This window comes from Embiotoca jacksoni, unplaced genomic scaffold (assembly GCF_022577435.1).
Source record: "Embiotoca jacksoni isolate LCO1_2020_lvr unplaced genomic scaffold, fEmbJac1.0.p SCAF_10, whole genome shotgun sequence".
Classification (NCBI taxonomy): domain Eukaryota; kingdom Metazoa; phylum Chordata; class Actinopteri; family Embiotocidae; genus Embiotoca; species Embiotoca jacksoni.
The window spans coordinates 16,466,705-16,486,334 of record NW_027185230.1 but is presented as its reverse complement, the minus strand read 5'-3'; the positions used below and the strand labels follow the sequence as shown (position 1 = coordinate 16,486,334).

Here is a 19,630-nt window from a genome sequence, read left to right as displayed (position 1 = left end):
AATTTAGAAATGTTAAATCTTACATAATATATACTGGCCAGGCCAAACTTTCCTTAAATGTGTCAAAATGTATAGGGCTGGGTGGGGAAAATATATTCAGCATGTTTTTTTATTTGTGATATTTCTCATAATCTACAAACCACAGGCGTTTGAGCTATTACATTTCTGCTCAAACTGTTTTGTTCCCTCATTTTGTCTTCACACAGACGGTCCAATCATCACCGAGGACGAGCTGACGTCTTTGCCCCTCGTCAAAGTCGTCCCCGACGGCCAGTACACAGGACCGAAGCTCGACAGCGTGGTTCGCATGATGAGGGGGCTTCTGGAGCAGAAAGTCCCACTGCAGGAGTTTGAAGTAAGAGTCTTTGAATTTTAACGCCTGTAAGTGAAGTGCAGTTAATTTAGATTTTCACGAACGTCTGTTTTATTCCTTGTGGCAGAATCTTCAGAATCTCCAGCCGCTGGACGATTGTTTAATCGGTCAGACGAAGGAGAACAAGAAGAAGAACCGCTACAAGAATATTGTTCCATGTAAGAAAATCAACAGATATATTGTCCTCTATCCGCAAAACATTTCATGACGGGAGCATTGGCGGCTTGGAGACAAAAATATTGGATATAATTTGATTTGGTTTTTTTTCTGCTCTTTTGTGTTCTAGTCGACACGACTCGAGTTGTTCTCGGCAAAGACGGAGGCTACATCAACGCCAACTTCATTAAGATGCCAGTGACTGACGAGGACTTCATGTACATCGCCTGCCAGGGACCTTTACCCACCACTCTGGGGGACTTTTGGCAAATGGTGTGGGAGCAGAAGTCCAACGTGATCGCTATGATGACGCAGGAGGTGGAGGGGGGCAAAGTGAAATGTCAGCGGTACTGGCCGGACACACCGAGGACGGCGGAGATGGTGGACGACAGGTTACAGATCACGCTGATCGAAGACCAGTATCTGGACAACTTTGTCATCCGACACATCGAGGTCAAAGATATCCAGGTGAATCATTTTTACGTGAATGTTCTTATGATTATTTAAGCTTTTAAGACCCTTAAAATGAGCACATTAACATAAGAGTTCCCCTGCGTCCAGACAAATGAAATCCAGCTTGTAACTCATCTAAACTACACCGGGTGGCCCGACCACGGGACGCCGTCCCAACCCGACCAGCTGCTCACCTTCATTTCTTACATGAGGCACGTTCATCGATCGGGGCCCATCATCACACACTGCAGCGCAGGCATCGGGCGTTCGGGGACCCTCATCTGTGTCGACGTGGTTCTGGGGCTCATCAGTAAAGATGCTGACGTAAATATCTTCATAAGGAAGCTTCTGTTCTTATTGTCTTTTGTCACATTTTGACTGCAGTTGAATAAAACATTTTGTCTGTAGTTTGATATTTCAGATGTCGTAAGGAATATGAGACTTCAGAGACAGGGAATGGTCCAGACAGAGGTGACTTTTAAATGTTTACTTTTAGTGTTAAGTTGCTCAATTTAAGTATTTTCCATGTTTTCTCACATATTTCCCTCCTTCTGTTTGTTTTTTTTTTGTTTCTTTTTCAGGACCAGTATATTTTCTGCTATCAAGTGATCCTTTATGTCCTCAGATGCCTTCAAGCAGAGGAAAACATCTCAGGATAGTAGAGACCACATATCGCTGTCATGTAGAAGCTGGCTGACTCTTTCACGAGAGCTAAATGAGAGTTGACACAGGCAGAAATTGCCAAAATACACTACGTCTTTGTTTTTTTTAATGCCTTAAAATATTCGGTTCCTTGAGAGTAAATCCTTTAAAGAAGTCTATATTTTTATGTTTGCTTTTTGAGTTCTCTCTCTGGCTGCTACCCCCTTTCAATGCATTTAAGAGAACTGCTGATTGTATTTCTTATTGTCACCTACAAGAGAACACTAATGGTTTTTTGGTTTTTTTCAGATTCTTGGATATTCTAAAATGATTATGAAATGATCAGTGATTTCATATTTTATGTGGAACAATATTGTGTCTTTTGAAGCCTATTTTGATGCTGGAACATGCCTTGACAGAATACTATGTCAGTATTTGCTATGTAAATCTATTATACAGTTACTGCTCACTGCCTGAGTTAAATGATGAAATTAAAAGTGTACATATTCATCTCCTGAAAATTAAACTGGATACATTTTAAATGTGTAAAGGAAAGTTTCATTTACAAAAAAAAAAAAAGAATCACTTATTTTTCTTGTCTTTTGTCATTTTTGTGCGTTTTAGCATTCTGGATATTTATCTGCCGTGTAAAACAGTTGCATCACATTCAAAGCTTCAGTTACAGAAACATTAACTGAACACGACTCTTCACAGTTTGCCGACTAATAAAACAAGTGAACTGTGAGGCAGAAAATCTACAGCTCATCCTCTGGTTGAGCTGCAGATGACTAGAAAGTGACCGCATACAAGTTACTGCTCAGCGAATCAGTGACGATGCTGATAATGTTGAATCTGTGGTGCCCTGAATTAATAAACACCCCTAAACGACCTAATCCAACAATATTGACTGCAAACATTGTAGCAGGTCAAGCAGGAAGAACTGCAGCCAGCAGAGATGACTTGTCTTACACCTGTTTTACCACCAGGTGGTGCAAATATTCATTATTTCTTTTATTTGTAAAACAATTCTGAAAGCACTGTTATATATTACAATTTGAACCCGCAACCTTCCAGCTAAAAGTCAGTAGTACTGTGCCACCCTTCCTTGGAATTGGACAGCATTGGAACAAATCTTTGACTCACTGCAACCTATAAACTCCACCGTCCACAAATATTCATCCAAATGCGACCAAAATTGCTGCAGACATTCTTTGGATAGTAGATATACGTGTTTTCAAAGGGGGTCTGCAGTGATATTAAATATCTTCCTGTAATGTGTAGTGTATGCAAAACTTTTTCAAAATCTCCAAACGTTACAACTTCACTGAAAGTTGAATCACCATCAACAGGCCGAGGTGGAATTTAAACCTTTAATAAAAACCTCGGTGAAGTATAATCTTTTACCTGTTGAGTTAACCAGATGGTCGGTTGAGTCGCTGGAAGCTCTGAGTGAACTCCGTTAAACAGTTTCTCCTGCCGGGGATCATCCTCAGGGGCCCAAGATAGTCCAGCGGTCTACGACGCCGAGCTGGAAAACGGCCTCATGAGGACACGGGTTCGAGCCCCGCACAGGTATCTTCGAGCCCCGCACAGGTATCACACGTGGTTCAAGGCTTACGGAGAGCGAATAAGCCAAAACAGTTCATACCAAACCAAAGTTCAACAACAATACAAAACTAAAAAAAAAAAAGTCCAAAAGAGACTCTTTTTTTTTTCATTGTGCAAAAGACTTTTGTTTTTGTTTTTGTTTACAATACTATGTATTTATTCTCATTTTACTTTTAACACAAGCATTTAATTCCAAATGCTTATGAAAAGTCTACAAATTAAGAGTAGGTGCAATCCTATGGTGTTAATAACTAATTTCTTTTAACATAATTTATCAGTAAAAATTATTTTTGACTAAAACAGTTTGATAAATCTGTCTATTCTAACGTGAACCAATGATGCTAAAATAAAACTACAAGTATAAAATATATATTTCATTTTTATATACAGTCTATGTCTATAATCACATAGCGCAGACAATTGTTCGTAAGTTTAGATCATTAAACTACAGCAGAAAATAAAACGCAAGTCCCCTTTAATTAAAGCGGAAATGACGACCACGTGACCGGACGTGACGTCTGCACTTCCCATTGGGAATTAAATGGCAGCGTACACATTGGCCACGCTTGCTTCTTAAAAAGGTACATTTGAGCTTTTGTTTTTGTTTTCCTCAACATATTGACAAAATAATCTCTAACCATGTCCGGACGACAAAACAACAAGCTACCAAACAACCTGCCTCAACTCCAGAATCTTATAAAAAGAGATCCGCAGTCGTACGTAGACGAGGTAGGTGTTGTTAGCTCAGATTGCTAAAGTTGTTAGCCGGTTGTTTGTTGACTGAAGGCCCTCGTCAACACGCTGTTTGTTGTTCTGCTTTAAACAGTTTCAGCAGCAGCACCGTCACTACCAGTCCAATGTGCAGATCTTCAAGCTGCAGCCTGACCAACCCAACAAGGAGCTGGCGGACCTGGTCATGTTTCTCGCTCAGGTAACAGCTGGTCCAATGTGGTTTGTGTTTTAAGGTTAAACGTGTCTTCGGTTAGATGTGTAGCTAAAACTCCTCCTCCTCCTCCTCCTCCGCCGCCTCCTCCTCCTCCTCCTCAGGTCGGTCACTGCTACAAGCAGCAGCTGTCCACGTTTCCTCAGGAGCTGTCCCAGCTGTTGATGAGTTTCCATTCAGTCCTGGAGGCAGACCTCCGGATGGTGAGAGCACCTGCCACTCATCAATACAACCACGTGTAAAAACAATACAAACACCTGGTGAAGGAAGGCTGGCAAACAAACAAAAGTGTGGTAAGGGCTGCTTGTACTTGCTTTAGTTGCGCAAATGACTGGACATGTTTCTGTGTTTCTTCTGTCCTCGTCAGACCTTCTGCAAAGCGCTGATTCTCCTGAGGAACAAACAGCTGATCGACCCGACGGGCCTCCTGGAGCTCTTCTTCGAGCTGCTGCGATGTCACGACAAGCTGCTCAGGAAGGTGAGAGCGCTCGGCCCTCAAACATCTGCGGAAGGAAACGTAGCATTCCTCTGTCTCCACATCTGTATCGTTATATAGTTGTAAATAATATGATTTGGAGTGTACTTTGTTTTGTTTTTGCAAGGAAAGGTAAAATACTGAAAGGTGTTTTCGTGTGTTATTATATGACTACATGCTGTTTAGGTTGGAGGGTCAGTTTGTGCAGCTTGTTTGCTTATTTTACAATTACGATTTTGCTCATTTGTGATTCCCTCATAACTCCCAATTATTGAACTCTCTTTTCTGGTGTTGTTTATATTTCAGTGTTCAGACGTTTGTTGATTTTCCTCACGTCGTGCTCTCTCCTCTAGTTTCGCATGTAAACATTTGCTTCTCTCTCTCTCCCCGATAGACACTCTACACACACATTGTGGCAGACATCAAAAACATCAACGCGAAGCACAAAAACAACAAAGTCAACACAGTAAGTACGAACACGTGTTGCTTACGTACCAATTGATAGCGATCGCCACTTCACTGCCTGTGTTTGTTCCAGACGTTACAGAACTTCATGTACACCATGCTGAGAGACAGCAACCCGATAGCAGCAAAGATCTCTTTGGATGTGATGGTGGAGCTTTACAACAGGAACATATGGTGGGTTGAATCTTGAACACGATTTGTCGAGCTCCTATTTCACAGTAAATTCTTATTAATCGGCACTATGTTGATCTGACGGTGTCTTTGTTATTGTCACAGGAACGATGCCAAGACAGTGAATGTCATTACAACAGGGTGCTTCTCCAAGGTGACAAAGGTACGTGTTTCTTGATGGAAAGCAATATTAGATTGAATATGCAGAAAAATCGATATATACGTTCTAACCTGTCACTCTCCCTGTTTAGGTCGTCGTTGCGGGCCTTAAATTTTTCCTGGGCAAAGATGAAGATGAGAAAAATGGGAGCGATTCAGAATCAGAGGCGAGTACCAAAGATCGTGTTGTTTAAAGAAGAGAGTGCTTTTGAAGATGAGGAATAATTCATTTTAAAACATGTACACATGCGGTTTAGATCTGCTGTTTTTGTAAAGAATCCGTCTCATCTTTCAGAACGAGGGAACGTCAACGAGAGACCTGATGGTGCGATACTCCACCGGCAAGAAAACCACCAAAAACAAGAAGAAGATGGAGAAGGCCATGAAAGTCCTCAAGGTACCACTGATGTAACTTTTACAGAGGCGGTGTTCAGTCACAGTACATCTGTGTTCATCATTATAACTCTTTCTTCTTTTATTTTCTTAGAAACACAAGAAAAAGAGGAAAGTGGAAGTGTTTAATTTCTCTGCAATTCACCTGATTCACGATCCTCAAGGTAGAGTCGTCCGTCCGCTCTGCAGCACCACGACAAACAATTTGTCCGACGTCATTTGTGCTACAGTTTTACAGAACTGTAAATATCAAACATCTCTTTTTACTCAGATTTCTCAGAGAAACTCTTGAAGCAGTTGGAAAACTCTAAAGAGCGCTTCGAGGTGAAGATCATGATGATGGAGCTGATTTCCCGACTGGTTGGAATCCATGAGGTTGGTGACTCATCGTTTTTTTATTTTTTATTTTTTTTATTTTAACCCGATTTAAAAAATAATCTGTCCGTACCGACACACCTGAAAACGCACGACTCTTCACATGCACTGGACACGTCACCCAAAACTGGTGATAAACTGTCTTTGGTGACTACAGTGCAACACCAGCACTCCTTTAAGGGCTGACAAACACCGCTTGACATGAGAGTTGTCACTAAATGTTGGAACGATAGCTTTCCACCTGCACATTTATTCAGTAGTAGCTTTATAAAATGCAGAATTTAACAGCACAACAGCTGCTGGCCTAAACAACAAGGCAAGGAACGCCTTTATTTTGTTTTTCATGTTGAATTAACCACCAGTGGTCAAGGCAGATTGTTTGTTTGCTTCCGGAAAAGGATGAAGTAACTGTGGTGTGACAAATCATGGCTGAGAGGAAGCAGGAGTTTCTGCTCTTCCAGAATATCTTTGAGTTTTCAAACCTAAGTCGGGTCAGCAGCGTTTTCAAAAGTCTGTGGTTTTGGGGTTTAAAAATACCAGAATAGTTCAGACGGTAGGTAGGTCGGTAGTTACTTTATTAATCCCCAAGGGGAAATTTTTTCCCCCTACAGCAGCTTTTATAGATTCAGGAAAGCAGTAAAATCACAGTGAAAAATATTAAATATAAAAATGCACAGTATATACAATAAAGTAGAATAATTAAATTAAAACTAACTAAACAATAGTTCAACTTTTTATATATATATATATATATATATATTTAAACAAACAAGAAAAACAGACAACGGTGTTATTGTTGTGTGATGGATTTTGCCAGAGGTGAGTTATTGTACAGTCTTATTGCAGTGAGTTATGTATTTTAAAATGAAACAGTATGAGTGAAACGGCAGCCTGACTCTGGTTTTAAACAGTAGATGTTGTTGTGCCTGTGATCCTGTGAATAAAGCATGTAATACATATGTAGTATTTTAAAGTGAGTATTTATTCGGTGTTTCTTTCCTTCTGCAGCTCTTCCTCTTCAATTTTTATCCCTTCATCCAGAGGTTTCTTCAGCCCCATCAGAGAGGTACAATAACTCACACTGACATAAGTTGACTCCTCCGTAGGTGAAACATTTCTAACGACCTGCTGTCTTTTTCAGAGGTGACAAAGATCCTCCTGTGTGCTGCTCAGGCTTCCCACCAACTCGTCCCCCCCGAGGTACATTTCAGATTCATTCAGTAAATGAAGTAGATTTAACGTAAGCGTGCAACACTGCTCATCCTCTTGACTCCTGCAGATCATCGAACCTGTGATCATGACCATCGCCAACAACTTTGTGACGGACAGGAACTCGGGCGAGGTCATGACTGTCGGGTGAGTCGATGACACTCTGTCGGCTTTCTGCTTGCTGTGATCCAAAGTGATTATGGATTAAAATATGAAGGGATGAATGTTTAATCCGACATACAGAGTCATATCGTCTTGTAGCTGTTGTTCTCAGTGTTGCTATCGTTTTACTGTAAATTTGACTTTTTTTTTTCTTTTGTATCTCAGTATTAATGCCATCAAGGAGGTGTCGGCTCGCTGTCCGCTCTCCATCAATGAAGACCTGCTGCAGGACCTGGCCCAGTACAAGAACCACAAAGACAAGAGTGAGTGATTGACCTGTTTTTATAGGAGACTGTATAATATGAATAGAATCATTCATCTGTGTGTGTTTGTGTTTGACATAATGTGCTTTACCTTTATTTCAGATGTGATGATGTCGGCCAGAGGACTGATCCAGCTTTTCAGGAATCTGAATCCACAGATGTTGCACAAGAGGGACAGGGTGAGCTCACTGTGAACTCCAAAACGAAAAGTCACTCTCCGATTTGACAGCATGTTTTATGTGATGTGTGAGCTACCGGGTAGCTTGTGAGCTCCTCGTTGAGCATATGTGTGTGTGATGAGTATGAACATGTTATTGTCCACATAAAAGAAGCTTATTCAGCTGGTTTGGTGGAGCTCAGCTATGTGAATAAATGTTACACTTTTATTTTGTCAAAGTAGCTCTGAGAGGGGGAAAAAAAAAAACTGGAGACCCCCTGTTTTGAATAATCAAAACATGGGAGCATTTTGAATATTAGGGCTGTCATGATCATGACATTTTAGTTGTCAGTTAATTGTCATACCGATAAGTGTGATTTAATCAAAAGTAAAAAATAACATGACATTTTATTTATGTTGTAGTTTTCCAAATAAAATTACAAAGTACTTTACAGAAGAAAAAAAAAAAGCAACATTTTAAATATATTTAGAAACTCTTTCCGATTCTGAGAATTGCCGAAGTTACATGTGTGTAATTGTAAGCGATGCTTGTTGTCCAGGGGAGACCGACAGAGGCGTCAACAGAGGCCACGATTAAAGAGTACGGAGAGCTGGAGGCTAAAGACTACATCCCCGGAGCCGAAGTCCTGGATGAGGAGGCGGAGAAGAAAGAGGGAGAGGAAGACGAAGGTCGGCTCCAGTTTCACCCTGCTCTCTCTCTCTCTCTCTCTCTCTGTATGTGGAGGTAACGTATGATGAATAAAAGACTGTTTCATGCTGTTCAACAGACGGCTGGGAGAGCGCCAGCATCGGTGATGAGGATGAAGATGGGGAGTGGGTGGACGTTCACCACTCGTCCGATGAAGACACAGGAGAAGTGGTGAGGATAAAAAATTTTTTTTAAAAAAGCATGTCTTGATAAGATTACTGAAACGTGGTCATTTACTTTGTTTTAACGTGAAACTTTGTGCGTTTTTGTCAGGCGGAGAAGCTTCGAAGTATTCCAGTTGAGGAGAGAAAAGCCAAGGCGGCAGCGGTGAGCGGCAGCAGGCTCCTCACCCAAGACGACTTCAAGAAGATCCGTCTGGTCCAGATGGCCAAGGAGGTCAACGCTGCACCGGGCAAAGGCCAGAAGAGGAAGATTGTGGACAGCGACGATGAGAGTGAAAACAAGTGAGATTTGAACCCTAAAGATTTCCATCGATTGCAGAGATTAATTTGTCTCCACGATATTTTTTAGTGAAACAGCTTTGCTATTCCTTGAAATATGAGTGTGCTCTGTGTTCATGACTTTGCTGATAATGATAAATAATCACATTGCTGTTTCTTTTTTTCAACTCTCTCAGGTCGGAGGTGCTGACCTTGAGAAACATTGAGAAACTGCATAAGAAACCAAAAGCAGACAAAGAAACACGACTGGCAACAGCAATGGTAAAATGTGACGCTAACTGTGGGATGATATGAAAACATGTTTTGAGAAAAGCACAAAGTAAACAGCAACAGTTTGTATATTGCGTAATGATAATAATAATAATGATGTGTAGGGATGTGGATAACAATTACCTGATTTGTCATCTTTTATTAGTCAATTGATATTTTCTTGTTTGGTGTATAAAATGTCATGTATTAGTTAACAAAATAATTTATATATATGAAAATTATTCCCTACAGCTGTTGTTGACATAATCAGATTACTTGTAAGAGATCAGTTTTCCTGTTATTGTAGTCTAAAAAAAGCAAATATCCAAATTTGAAAAGCTGTAACCAGAGATTTTTTTTTGGGTTTTTTTTGCATTTTTAGTCCTCAACAGTTGATAGATTTTGTGTCATTAAACCATTTGACAAGATGGTTAATCATTTCACCTCTTATATGACGTGTTTGATTTTCTAGGCGGGACGAACCGACCGGAAGGACTTTGTCAGGAAACGGTCGAAGCTGAACCCTCACGCCAGCACCAGCAACAGGGAGAAGAGGAAGACCAAGAACTTCATGATGATGAGACACAGTCAGGGCGTCAGAACTAAAGGCAAACGCTCCTTCAGAGAGAAACAGGTAACTCAGATCTATTTGTCTGTGGCTAAACTGATTTGATCAACCGTAAAGATTAAACCATTTTTTTTTTGCATTTTAACTGTAAATATTTTGTGTTTGCCGTCTAGCTCGCCCTACGGGACTCCCTCCTGAAACGGAAGAAGCAGTACAAGTAGTACAGCGTCGTGTTTGCCGTCAGACGGCCGTCACCAAGCTGAAACTTTGACTGAGTCAAATAATATTGTGCATCCTTTAAGTGGCCTGTAAAAGTTGTGGTATATTATTGTATCGTTTCCGCGGATGAACTGCATACATTTACACTGCTCTGAAATAAACCATCTTTGATAATTGTGCCAGTGTTTTAACAGAAGTTGAGTTTTAAATGTTGTTCCTCTTAAAATATGACGTATAATCTGCATTTTTAACAACTTTAGATTTCCTACATCGGTATCACCAATAATTTGAGAACACACAAGAAACTGCTTTTGGTTATAAGCAAAAAGTTGAATGTAAATATGTGGCATGAGAGAATACAATCACTGAAATAGAGTGCAAACTCCACTTCAGTACAAAGTCTTTGTTCTGAGTTATTCCATCCATGAAAAACTAGTATTTATTCAAACAAAACACGATGTTCTTAATGTTTATACTAAGTGCTGTAACACTGCTTTGTGCTTTTAACATGTGTAGGTGTCATTTGCATGTTAGGCATTGATGAATAAGTGAGAAAAAGTGATTATGTTGCTATGTTGATCATTTCCCTTGAAAAGTTTCTCTTCATCTAGAAGTATAAAACCACTTTACACCTATTTCCTATTTTGAATACTTTCAAAAGCAGAATTGTGCAGCAGAATTATGCAAACACTACACTGTAAGTGGCTCAATCAAGGTACAAAGGTGTTGTTAATGTATAATTTTAAATGAGATTTTATTGGCCAATATAGTTGTATAATATTTCCTGACTTTGCATGTTGCTCTCTAGTTTAGGGCCCTTTTTTTTATCCTGTCAGTGTTCTCTGAAACTAACTGAGTCATGCTTGTGGCACTATTTACTATTTCTTTGATTAACTACTGATATTTGTTTCTGCACAAAGCTTGGGATGATTTCAGAACATTTAAACACTTACAGGTAAATTACAAGTGATTGGTAAATCAGCTTTGACGCTGGTGTTTTAAAAGAAGTCAGAGAGAAGAGACAGACTTCTGTTGGTCGTTATAACATAGTTTCGGGGTTACTTCCACTAATAGGTAGGTAGGTAGTTACTTTATTAATCCCCGAGGGGAAAATGCTTCACGATATTAATCCCCGAGGGGAAATTTTTTCGCTACAGCAGCATACAGAAGCAATAAGATAATAATAGAAAAGCAGTAAAAAATATAAAATGCACAGTATATACAGTACAGTATATATCTATACATATTACATACAAACAACCAAGAAACACAGTCAACAGTGTTATAGTTTAATACATTAAATTACATCGCTGCACGTCTACTGTGCGTCCCTATTGGACGGTGTGGTGTCTTGATATTTCAGGCTGCCACACTGAATCAGCTTTTAATGAACCTGAAAAGGTTTTAAATCTGCTTTCCATCTCATTCACTCAGCTGCTGATTCGAGTTTAAAGCTATAAAACTACATTACCCACAAAGCACCTGGGTTCGGAACGAACGTGCCGATGCCAAACATTCCACCGAAAGAAGCCGGCATTTTATTTCTTGCTACGACATGAGGTATCTAAATTAAATATATATATTGACCTATTGTAACTATTCTCTAATGCTTTTTGGTTTTTTTGGGGGGTAGTATTTGCACTTCTCCAGGTGTCGCTTTTCTGCTGAATTCGCGGTTACATCTCGTCCCGTTTCCTGCCAGGTATCGTTGGCTGTCACGCCGATTGCTTAGCTGCCGTTAGCGGAGCAGCTAACCGTGAATCAACTGTAAATATAAACTAAACCGGTTCTTCGTCCTGAATATTTACACTTTCTCTCCTTCTTCTAATGTCGAAGAGCAAGCTGATAAACCACGTCTGTTGTATACTTGTGGATCAAAACCCTGATTTATTGGGATTTGTGTGCGAGACTGCATTTTTTTTTTTAATATATATATATATATCAGGCTGAACTTAATGTTTTATACATATTAGTGCTTTATTAGGACCTCAAAATTACACTTCTGCAGGATTGTGTATTATATAGATAATGTAATAACTTTCTAGGTGTAAGACGGGGTGAAAAAAATAAGTCATAAATTGCAGTAATTGTCAAAACTACTTCCAGGTTCCTGCACAATAACAACAACAACTTGCATCTTCTTCTCAATCTCTCAAAAAGTGTTGAGTTGAATAATTTCCCAATTCAGTGTGCAGGGAGCAAGTTACTGTCACAATACTCAGACCTAATGACAAAACCCCATGCACTGATGTGACATGTGCTGACTACATGCACCATGCACCATGCACCGTGCACAGCACTGCATGTGGTTGCAGGAGAGGTGATTTGTCTTGACAGCAGTAGAGCCTCCTCTCCTCTTCTGTGTGCTTTTGTGCCTAACGAGACATCCCAGTGTACTCTGAATTATTGACCATCTCGCTCCACTTAGTCTTTATAAATATTAAAACACACAGTCTGGAGATGTTCGGCATCTCGGGGTGTTCAGAGCGTTTCCAGAGTTGCCGAATCTCCCCGCGCGTGTCGAGAAATCAAACGGCCTCCCAAGACGAAGCCTACAAAAGTGGAACAGAAATGGAGAGGGTCTTTTTAATCACCGGCGCATATCGTGGGACTTGGATGTTTCCTGCTCCTACAGCTGACAGGACTAGCGATGAGGGGGCGATACACGGAGTCTATTGAGAGTCAGAGGCAAAGCTTAAAAGAGAGACAGTGCATCATCTGTAAGGTGTGGGTGGAGCTTTGGCCTCTGGCTGTCTGCTCAGTGTCTGTTCCCAACAAAGCTGTGGAGACTTTTCATCAGATTCAGCAATAGATGTGATTTTTGTTTTTTTTACATTACACTTTTTTCTTTTGAAGTTTTTTTTTTTTTGTCTCTTGGAGCCAACTGGCTGTCCTATTTTTGCACATTTGACTTCAGTCTTTGCTGAATGAGGAAAGGGGAAGTGACACCGAAAGGAGGAGGCATACTGACCAAAAGTTGCTCAGCTGGCAGGCAAAGTCCCCCACCACTAATTTACCTTTTTGTTACCTCCATTGACGCTTGCAGAATGTTATTTGCTTTGAGTTGCAGTTTTTGACTGCTAATTGTTCTTGGATGGGTCAGTGGAATTAAAAATCATTGCAAAAGGTAGGCACTAATTAATTTTATACCATTGTTTTTAGCCTTTCCATATAATTGTACTGGGTGAAACAATGCTCTGTTATTTCAGTATTTTCAGTTCCTCAATTATTCATGTATAATATGCTGAAAAATGCCAGTCACACCCGGAAATCGAAGGCAGATATGCCCTTTCTCTCCTTTTTTTTTTTTTTTAAACCACCAGCGCAAAACCCAACAATATGTAATTTATTTAATGAGTTAATGATAGAACCAGAGAAAAATGGTCATTTCTGCTTAAAAAGAGCCCAATTAAAACCGTAAGTGTTGCTGATTTATTTTTTGTAGAGCATTTTTGTCCATGTTACCCACCTCTACTTGCCACTGTTTTTTTGTTTTTTTTTACCAGGTGTTCACACTCCTGTCCTCTGTCTTCTTTCCTGCAGGTGTTGTTTCCTGTAGCCCACGATGGCACCAGGGGATGTGGTGCCAGACCATGCCAAGCAGCCCAAGTCCAAGGAGAAGCGGCCTGGAAACAGGGCAACCAAAGCAGAATGTGAGCCCGATGGGTCTTTTATCTTTGAGGCTCACGAAGCCTGGAAGGACTTCCATAACTCACTCAGGCATTTCTATGAAGTGGGGGAGCTCTGCGACGTCACGCTGAAGGTAGGCCTCTCTGTCTGGACTCGAGCAACGAGACAGTTGTGTTTGGTCTCCGCTGATATTTGTTTATGTTGACAGTGATGTCAGGTTGAAGATGATTTTTACAAAGAATATTTTAAAGATGAGTTTATTGTATGTTTTGGTTGGTTTATTTTCTGTCTGTGAATAGATATAAATATCACGGTATATACTGTCACAATAGGAAAGAAAAAAAAAAGAAGATGGGTGAGCTTATCAATATTTCATGAGAGTGAGCTCTGTTCTTAGATTGTGCATTTTGTGTTTGTCTGTCTTTGTAGGTCGGCAGTAGGTTGATACCATGCCACAAGCTTGTACTGGCTTGTGTTATCCCTTACTTCAGGTGTGTCCCATATTTTTTTCCATTCTTTTGATACAAAGAAATACATGTGCATGTAATGAATTACAGGGCAGGTCAGAACATAAAATATATTGTTGGCAACTTGCAAATTACAGCATGGTTGCACTTTAACATATTGATAACATGAAGCGTTTCTTTTAGTTGTTTTGTCTTGTCTGAATGTGTACTTCCTCCCTCAGGGCCATGTTCCTGTCAGAGATGTCGGAGGCCAAGCAGGAACTGATTGAGATCAAGGACTTTGATGGTGATGCCATCCAGGACCTGGTGCATTTTGCTTACTCCTCTAAGCTCACCTTAACTGTGGACAATGTCCAGCCACTGCTGTATGCTGCCTGCATCCTCCAGGTAAACAAACACACGTCATCAAACAACAAACAGCGCAGGGAATTTGTTATTGCATGACATGAACTGAGCTGTTCTGCATTTTCAAGTATACACCCTCATACACACTTCAAAATACACTTTGTGGTCGGAACCAGACTGTATTATGGACTAATACTGTGTCACCATTGTTTTATTCCCTGAATCTGTTAGGTTGAGTTGGTGGCGAGAGCCTGCTGCGAGTACATGAAGGCCCACTTTCACCCCACCAACTGCCTGGCAGTTCGAACCTTCGCCGAGAGCCACAATCGCGTGGACCTGATGGACATGGCCGACCGCTACGCCTGTGAGCACTTCACCGAGGTAGTGGAGTGCGAGGACTTCACAGCTGTGTCACCCCAACACTTGCGCACATTACTTTCCTCCAGCGAGCTCAATATCCACTCGGAGACACAGGTGTACAATGCAGCTGTGAAATGGCTGAAAGCAAACCCACAGCACCACGAGAGCTGGCTGGACCAGATCATGTCTCAGGTTAGAGACGGCATCCTTTGCCCCTGGAGAGTTTGATCTGGCTGGAGAGATTGTTGTATTTTTATTAGTGTTGTGCTTCAAGATGTTTTGCATTTATATGTGGAAGTACCTCTGTATGTGTTGTTCTTGTAAACTTTATGACCTTTTGGTACTCCAATGTTTTGCTGCATATCTGCGTGTGAAATTAGCGTCACAGACTGTATATGTTCGTTCACAGCTTCATAAATGGGACTTTAACAACACCTTTACACTCCCTGTTTGTGGCTTCTCCAGGTACGCCTCCCTCTACTCCCCGTAGACTTCCTGACTGGAACAGTGGCGAAGGACGAGATGATCAAAGGTAACCTGAGTTGTCGCGACCTGATGGACGAAGCCAGGAACTATCACCTGCACCTCAGCAACAAGGTGGTCCCAGACTTTGAGTATTCAGTCCGCACTATACCCCGGAAGCACACTGCAGGTAGTTCTTATAGGGTCATGGTTTGCTTTGATTTTATGACATTTACGGCAACATTCAGCATTTTTTCTCATGATTTGAAAAACGATTGTCACCGAAACACCACACGGATGCACAAAATGAAATGCTAAATGATTTGCAATTAAGGTGTTGGCGTAATATATTCTCCATCTTTTGAAATGTTGTTCATTCTGAAGTTCTATGGACGTTAAGTATTTAGCGTCTTCTTTCCTCAGTGTGCCAACTTTTTGCTCCTCAGGGGTTTTGTTCTGTGTGGGCGGCCGGGGGGGTTCTGGTGACCCGTTTCGTAGCATCGAATGCTACTCTATCACCAAGAACAGCTGGTTCTTTGGTCCTGAAATGAACAGCAGACGACGTCATGTGGGTGTAATATCGGTTGGAGGTAAGAGGGGTTTCACATAAAAGGCATGTAGCAGTGAAGTGATGGGTTTAGTAACTGAGGGACACTGAAACATTACTGGACATATTGGATCTGCTGCTAATGAGATGTTGTGGAGTCCATGCTTTGTGGTCTGGGCACATATTTATAAAGCCTGTAATTCAGATTTGTTTTGTGTTGCCTTCCTTAGGTAAGGTTTATGCTGTTGGTGGCCATGATGGTAACGAACACTTGGGCAACATGGAGATGTTTGATCCCCTCACCAACAAGTGGATGATGAAAGCCTCCATGAACACCAAACGGTACACAGACATAGACAGTGAAATATTTATAGACATGTTAAATGGAAAAACTTGAATGTCTAAATTTGGATTGTATTGTTATTCGATGTGCGTTTCAGGAGGGGCATCGCTCTGGCAGCTCTCGGTGGTCCTATATATGCAATTGGAGGTCTGGATGACAACTCGTGCTTCAACGACGTGGAGCGTTACGACATCGAAAGCGACTGCTGGAGCGCTGTGGCTCCGATGAACACCCCCAGAGGAGGAGTTGGATCTGTGGCATTGGGGGTAAAACTGATGAGAAAAGTCAGGTTGTTTATGTTTGACATGGGATCCGCACTTCACGGCTTTCTACCCTTTCTCCTTGTCAGAGTTTCGTGTACGCAGTGGGAGGCAACGACGGCGTGGCGTCACTCTCCAGCGTGGAGCGGTTCAATCCTCACCTCAACAAGTGGTCGGAGGTCAGCGAGATGGGCCAGCGGCGGGCCGGAAATGGAGTCAGCAAACTCAACGGCTGCCTCTACGTAGTGGGTGAGAGAAATCACGAGATACATAAATATATACATAAAGTATACAAAAGTTCTGAGATGTGCACATTTCGTTGTACTCCAGTGACTGAAACTTCCTCGTACGTGGGCGCCTTTCTTCATATGCCCACATCACATGCTTTAAGTACACGCCCTTCAGTTTTATACACAAATGCACCAATCAGGAAACATCAAAGTTCATGTTTTATAAAGGTAGTAACTGATTCACGGATGTTTATTCCACCACTTGAATTTGAAGAGTCATTGAAGCATTCGGATTTCTGTTGTGGCATAAAGTCCTGGGAAAAATAACCCGGTGTGGACTCGTGAAGTTCTCTTAAATTAAGTTGTTCCACCTTCCTCCAGTTGTGCAAGCTGTAAATGTTGCTCTTTGAAATAATTGTCTCTCCGATTTAAAGGTGGTTTTGATGACAACTCCCCCCTGAGCTCCGTAGAGCGCTTCGACCCACGAATGCACCGCTGGGAGTACGTGTCTGAGCTCACCACCCCTCGCGGGGGAGTCGGCGTCGCCACCGTAATGGGCAGAGTGTTTGCAGTTGGAGGCCACAACGGAAACATTTACCTGAACACAGTGGAAGCTTTTGAGCCTCGGATGAACAGGTGAGCGTTAAAACTGGAGGAAATGAAACGGCCCCCCCTGAACAGCAGTCATCATTTCAGCCGTGTTTATATATGCCCCCTCCCCCCTCTTCCCCCTCATCATTTCCTCGTTATGTGTTCGTCCTTGCCGTGCAGGTGGGAGCTGGTGGGCTCAGTGTCTCACTGCCGGGCCGGCGCCGGCGTGGCCGTCTGCTCGTCTCACATCAGCAAGATCCGAGACGTCGGCCAGGGCTCCAGCAACGTGGTGAACTGCATGTGACGACCACTCGGCGGACCGCCGGAGTGCCAGGTCACCATTCGATCTGATCACAGCACAAGCGCACCGCACACGAAGCACACAGACGGTGACGTTGTTGACCCTGAACATCGGCGTAACGCCGGAGGCGGATGTTCTGTCTGTACATGCTGACTGAGGAATATTAGGGAGATTTTACTGACTTGAAGTGCACATTTGACAAATCTAAAGTCTTCTTTGACAAAACGACACATTCAAGACCTGTTGTTCTTGACTCCTGCTGGTGTTACTTGCAATCGTTGATGTAGTATTTTGTACTGTATTCTCTTCTGTTTGTCTGCCTTGACATAGTTTTGAGGTTGTTGTTTTTTTAAGGGAAAATAGTAGCTGAGCCATGAATTTAATACAAAACCTCACCGAGTGAGAGGAAAGCTTGGATTCAGGACTACTAGGTTTACCGTGCACATTTTGAATAAGGACTTTATAATGGGCCAGTATGAGAGAATTTTAAAGGTGGCCTCTGATAAGACTTTTATTGGTTAGTCTAAGACAAATCAGTATTTTGAAGATGCTCGTAGTGGATTCATCACCAGCCTGTGCAGCTAAAGCACTGACATTCCCATCAATCTGAAACGGGATGTTAAGATGCAAATACATTTCCAATATTCCTGCGATTGTATTCCACTATAAGTGAAATAAGACGCTTTTTTTTTTTAAATATATATATATAAAGGTAACTTTCAGATTTATTTATTTTTTTGCCCTTATTATGTTTGAATAATCACTTGAATCTCATTGGAATAAATCCGTCGTCGGTCTGACCGACGGGCGGATTACGCTGCTGCAAGTGCCAAACGCAGAAAAGCAGTGAGACAAAGCTGTAAATGCAACTCGGGTTCGACCGCCTGCTGAGTCCCAAGTCGACTCGTTTACTGGGATCTGAGAAGTTTAAGAAAGTGTGACGACTTTACCGTAGTCGAGGAGGGATCAGAGCAATATGGTGCATCTCTTCAGTTCTTCTCCAGTTTTACATTATTGTACAGAGATCTTTTCAAACTAATAGACACACACACGTTCAAATTAGAGATTTGTGTTTGACGATAGCTGGACTGTCAGAAATCCTAATCCGAGTGTTTTCAGATGAGATTCAGCCGAGGTTTGTGTCTGCAGATGGTTCGGTTATATTTTAATATATGGACATTTTTGTATAATAAAATAGGCGTATCTTTGGTATTATTCTTTACTATACTATCTAATCCATTGCTGTGCACTATTTTCCTAGAATAGATGTGAAGTCTGAGTATATTTTTGTCCTAACTGGAGAATTTAATGTTATTCTTGTTTATCGTTTGAAGATGTTTATTTAACACCTATTTCTGACTTACTGAAGAAAAACGTGTATAATTTCAGGCTGCAGTTTTGTTTTCAGGCTGACGGATGACTTTTAAACAGATATGCCGTTTACTGTTTGTATAAGAAAAAGATGTTGTTGCACAGTTTGTGTCCCACCGGTATTAAATTACTGTCAATCATTTTTACACCGAAACTGAAGCCAACTTTGTTAGCAAAGGAGTCTTTTGTAAACTTTGTGTTGTTCTTCCTCCTCTTGACTGCTTCCATCTTTTGCTTTTATTTACCTGGTATAAATTGATACAATAAAGTAACATGTAAAGTTCACGGGTGGGAGAACTCCTCTTTTGTTTTTTTTCTGGGACGGTTTATGACTCTGAACTCGATGTAAACTTGGGCTGTGACGATCATGAAACTTTATTTGACGAGTAATTGTCATGTATATGATTCCGATTAATGATTTAATTATCTGTTTCTGTTCGTTTTGTGTCACTAATTATCGTAATAATTCACATACGGCTTACGACGAAGAAAAGCCATTTACTAAATTTCTGT

The 19,630-nt window shown here is 41.3% G+C and overlaps 3 protein-coding genes across 12 annotated transcripts in view; all 3 read left to right on the top strand.

Annotated features, from left to right (window-relative positions):
- ptpn13 (protein tyrosine phosphatase non-receptor type 13) overlaps positions 1–2,192 on the top strand; it is a 41,410-nt gene extending 39,218 nt beyond the window's left edge. For all 8 annotated transcript variants that reach the window (XM_069170116.1, XM_069170148.1, XM_069170139.1 and 5 more), the window contains 6 exons: positions 207–355; positions 441–531; positions 660–997; positions 1,091–1,306; positions 1,391–1,453; positions 1,564–2,192. In XM_069170116.1, the coding sequence (XP_069026217.1) occupies positions 207–355; positions 441–531; positions 660–997; positions 1,091–1,306; positions 1,391–1,453; positions 1,564–1,641 (935 nt within the window). In that variant the 3' untranslated portion in view covers positions 1,642–2,192. The remainder of the gene's footprint in view (positions 1–206; positions 356–440; positions 532–659; positions 998–1,090; positions 1,307–1,390; positions 1,454–1,563) is intronic.
- A 1,580-nt stretch (positions 2,193–3,772) lies between these two features.
- Positions 3,773–10,389, top strand: sdad1 (SDA1 domain containing 1). The gene is made up of 22 exons (XM_069170103.1): positions 3,773–3,961; positions 4,059–4,163; positions 4,280–4,378; positions 4,543–4,653; positions 5,045–5,116; positions 5,189–5,289; positions 5,392–5,449; positions 5,538–5,612; positions 5,741–5,842; positions 5,933–6,002; positions 6,110–6,213; positions 7,222–7,279; positions 7,355–7,413; positions 7,493–7,569; positions 7,750–7,847; positions 7,950–8,026; positions 8,565–8,694; positions 8,793–8,884; positions 8,987–9,177; positions 9,351–9,435; positions 9,896–10,057; positions 10,165–10,389. Exons 1-22 carry the CDS (start codon positions 3,872–3,874, stop codon positions 10,210–10,212), a joined length of 2,064 nt encoding a protein of 687 aa, XP_069026204.1. The 5' UTR covers positions 3,773–3,871; the 3' UTR covers positions 10,213–10,389.
- A 1,297-nt stretch (positions 10,390–11,686) lies between these two features.
- klhl8 (kelch-like family member 8) lies at positions 11,687–19,402 on the top strand. 3 transcript variants are annotated; one of them, XM_069170102.1, is made up of 12 exons: positions 11,687–11,770; positions 13,754–13,973; positions 14,270–14,331; positions 14,529–14,694; positions 14,884–15,033; positions 15,478–15,664; positions 15,921–16,064; positions 16,252–16,363; positions 16,462–16,630; positions 16,714–16,873; positions 17,289–17,490; positions 17,626–19,402. In XM_069170102.1, the coding sequence occupies exons 2-12, from the start codon at positions 13,776–13,778 to the stop codon at positions 17,747–17,749; spliced, it is 1,674 nt and encodes a 557-aa protein (XP_069026203.1). In that variant the 5' UTR covers positions 11,687–11,770; positions 13,754–13,775; the 3' UTR covers positions 17,750–19,402. The 3 variants fall into 3 exon arrangements, with proteins under 3 accessions (XP_069026203.1, XP_069026201.1, XP_069026202.1); XM_069170100.1 differs by having other exon boundaries at positions 14,884–15,204; XM_069170101.1 differs by lacking the exon at positions 11,687–11,770 and adding an exon at positions 11,783–13,337 and having other exon boundaries at positions 14,884–15,204.
- Positions 19,403–19,630: the final 228 nt, after the last annotated feature.

Coding starts and splice junctions, on each gene's coding strand:
- klhl8 (XM_069170100.1), top strand. CDS start 13,776: ATGGCACCAGGGGATGTGGTGCCAGACCATGCCAAGCAGCCCAAGTCC. Junction 14,332..14,528: donor TGTGTTATCCCTTACTTCAG/GTGTGTCCCATA, acceptor TTCCTCCCTCAG/GGCCATGTTCCTGTCAGAGA. Junction 17,491..17,625: donor TTTGAGCCTCGGATGAACAG/GTGAGCGTTAAA, acceptor CTTGCCGTGCAG/GTGGGAGCTGGTGGGCTCAG.
- sdad1 (XM_069170103.1), top strand. CDS start 3,872: ATGTCCGGACGACAAAACAACAAGCTACCAAACAACCTGCCTCAACTC. Junction 5,117..5,188: donor AAAACAACAAAGTCAACACA/GTAAGTACGAAC, acceptor TGTTTGTTCCAG/ACGTTACAGAACTTCATGTA. Junction 9,178..9,350: donor GACGATGAGAGTGAAAACAA/GTGAGATTTGAA, acceptor CAACTCTCTCAG/GTCGGAGGTGCTGACCTTGA.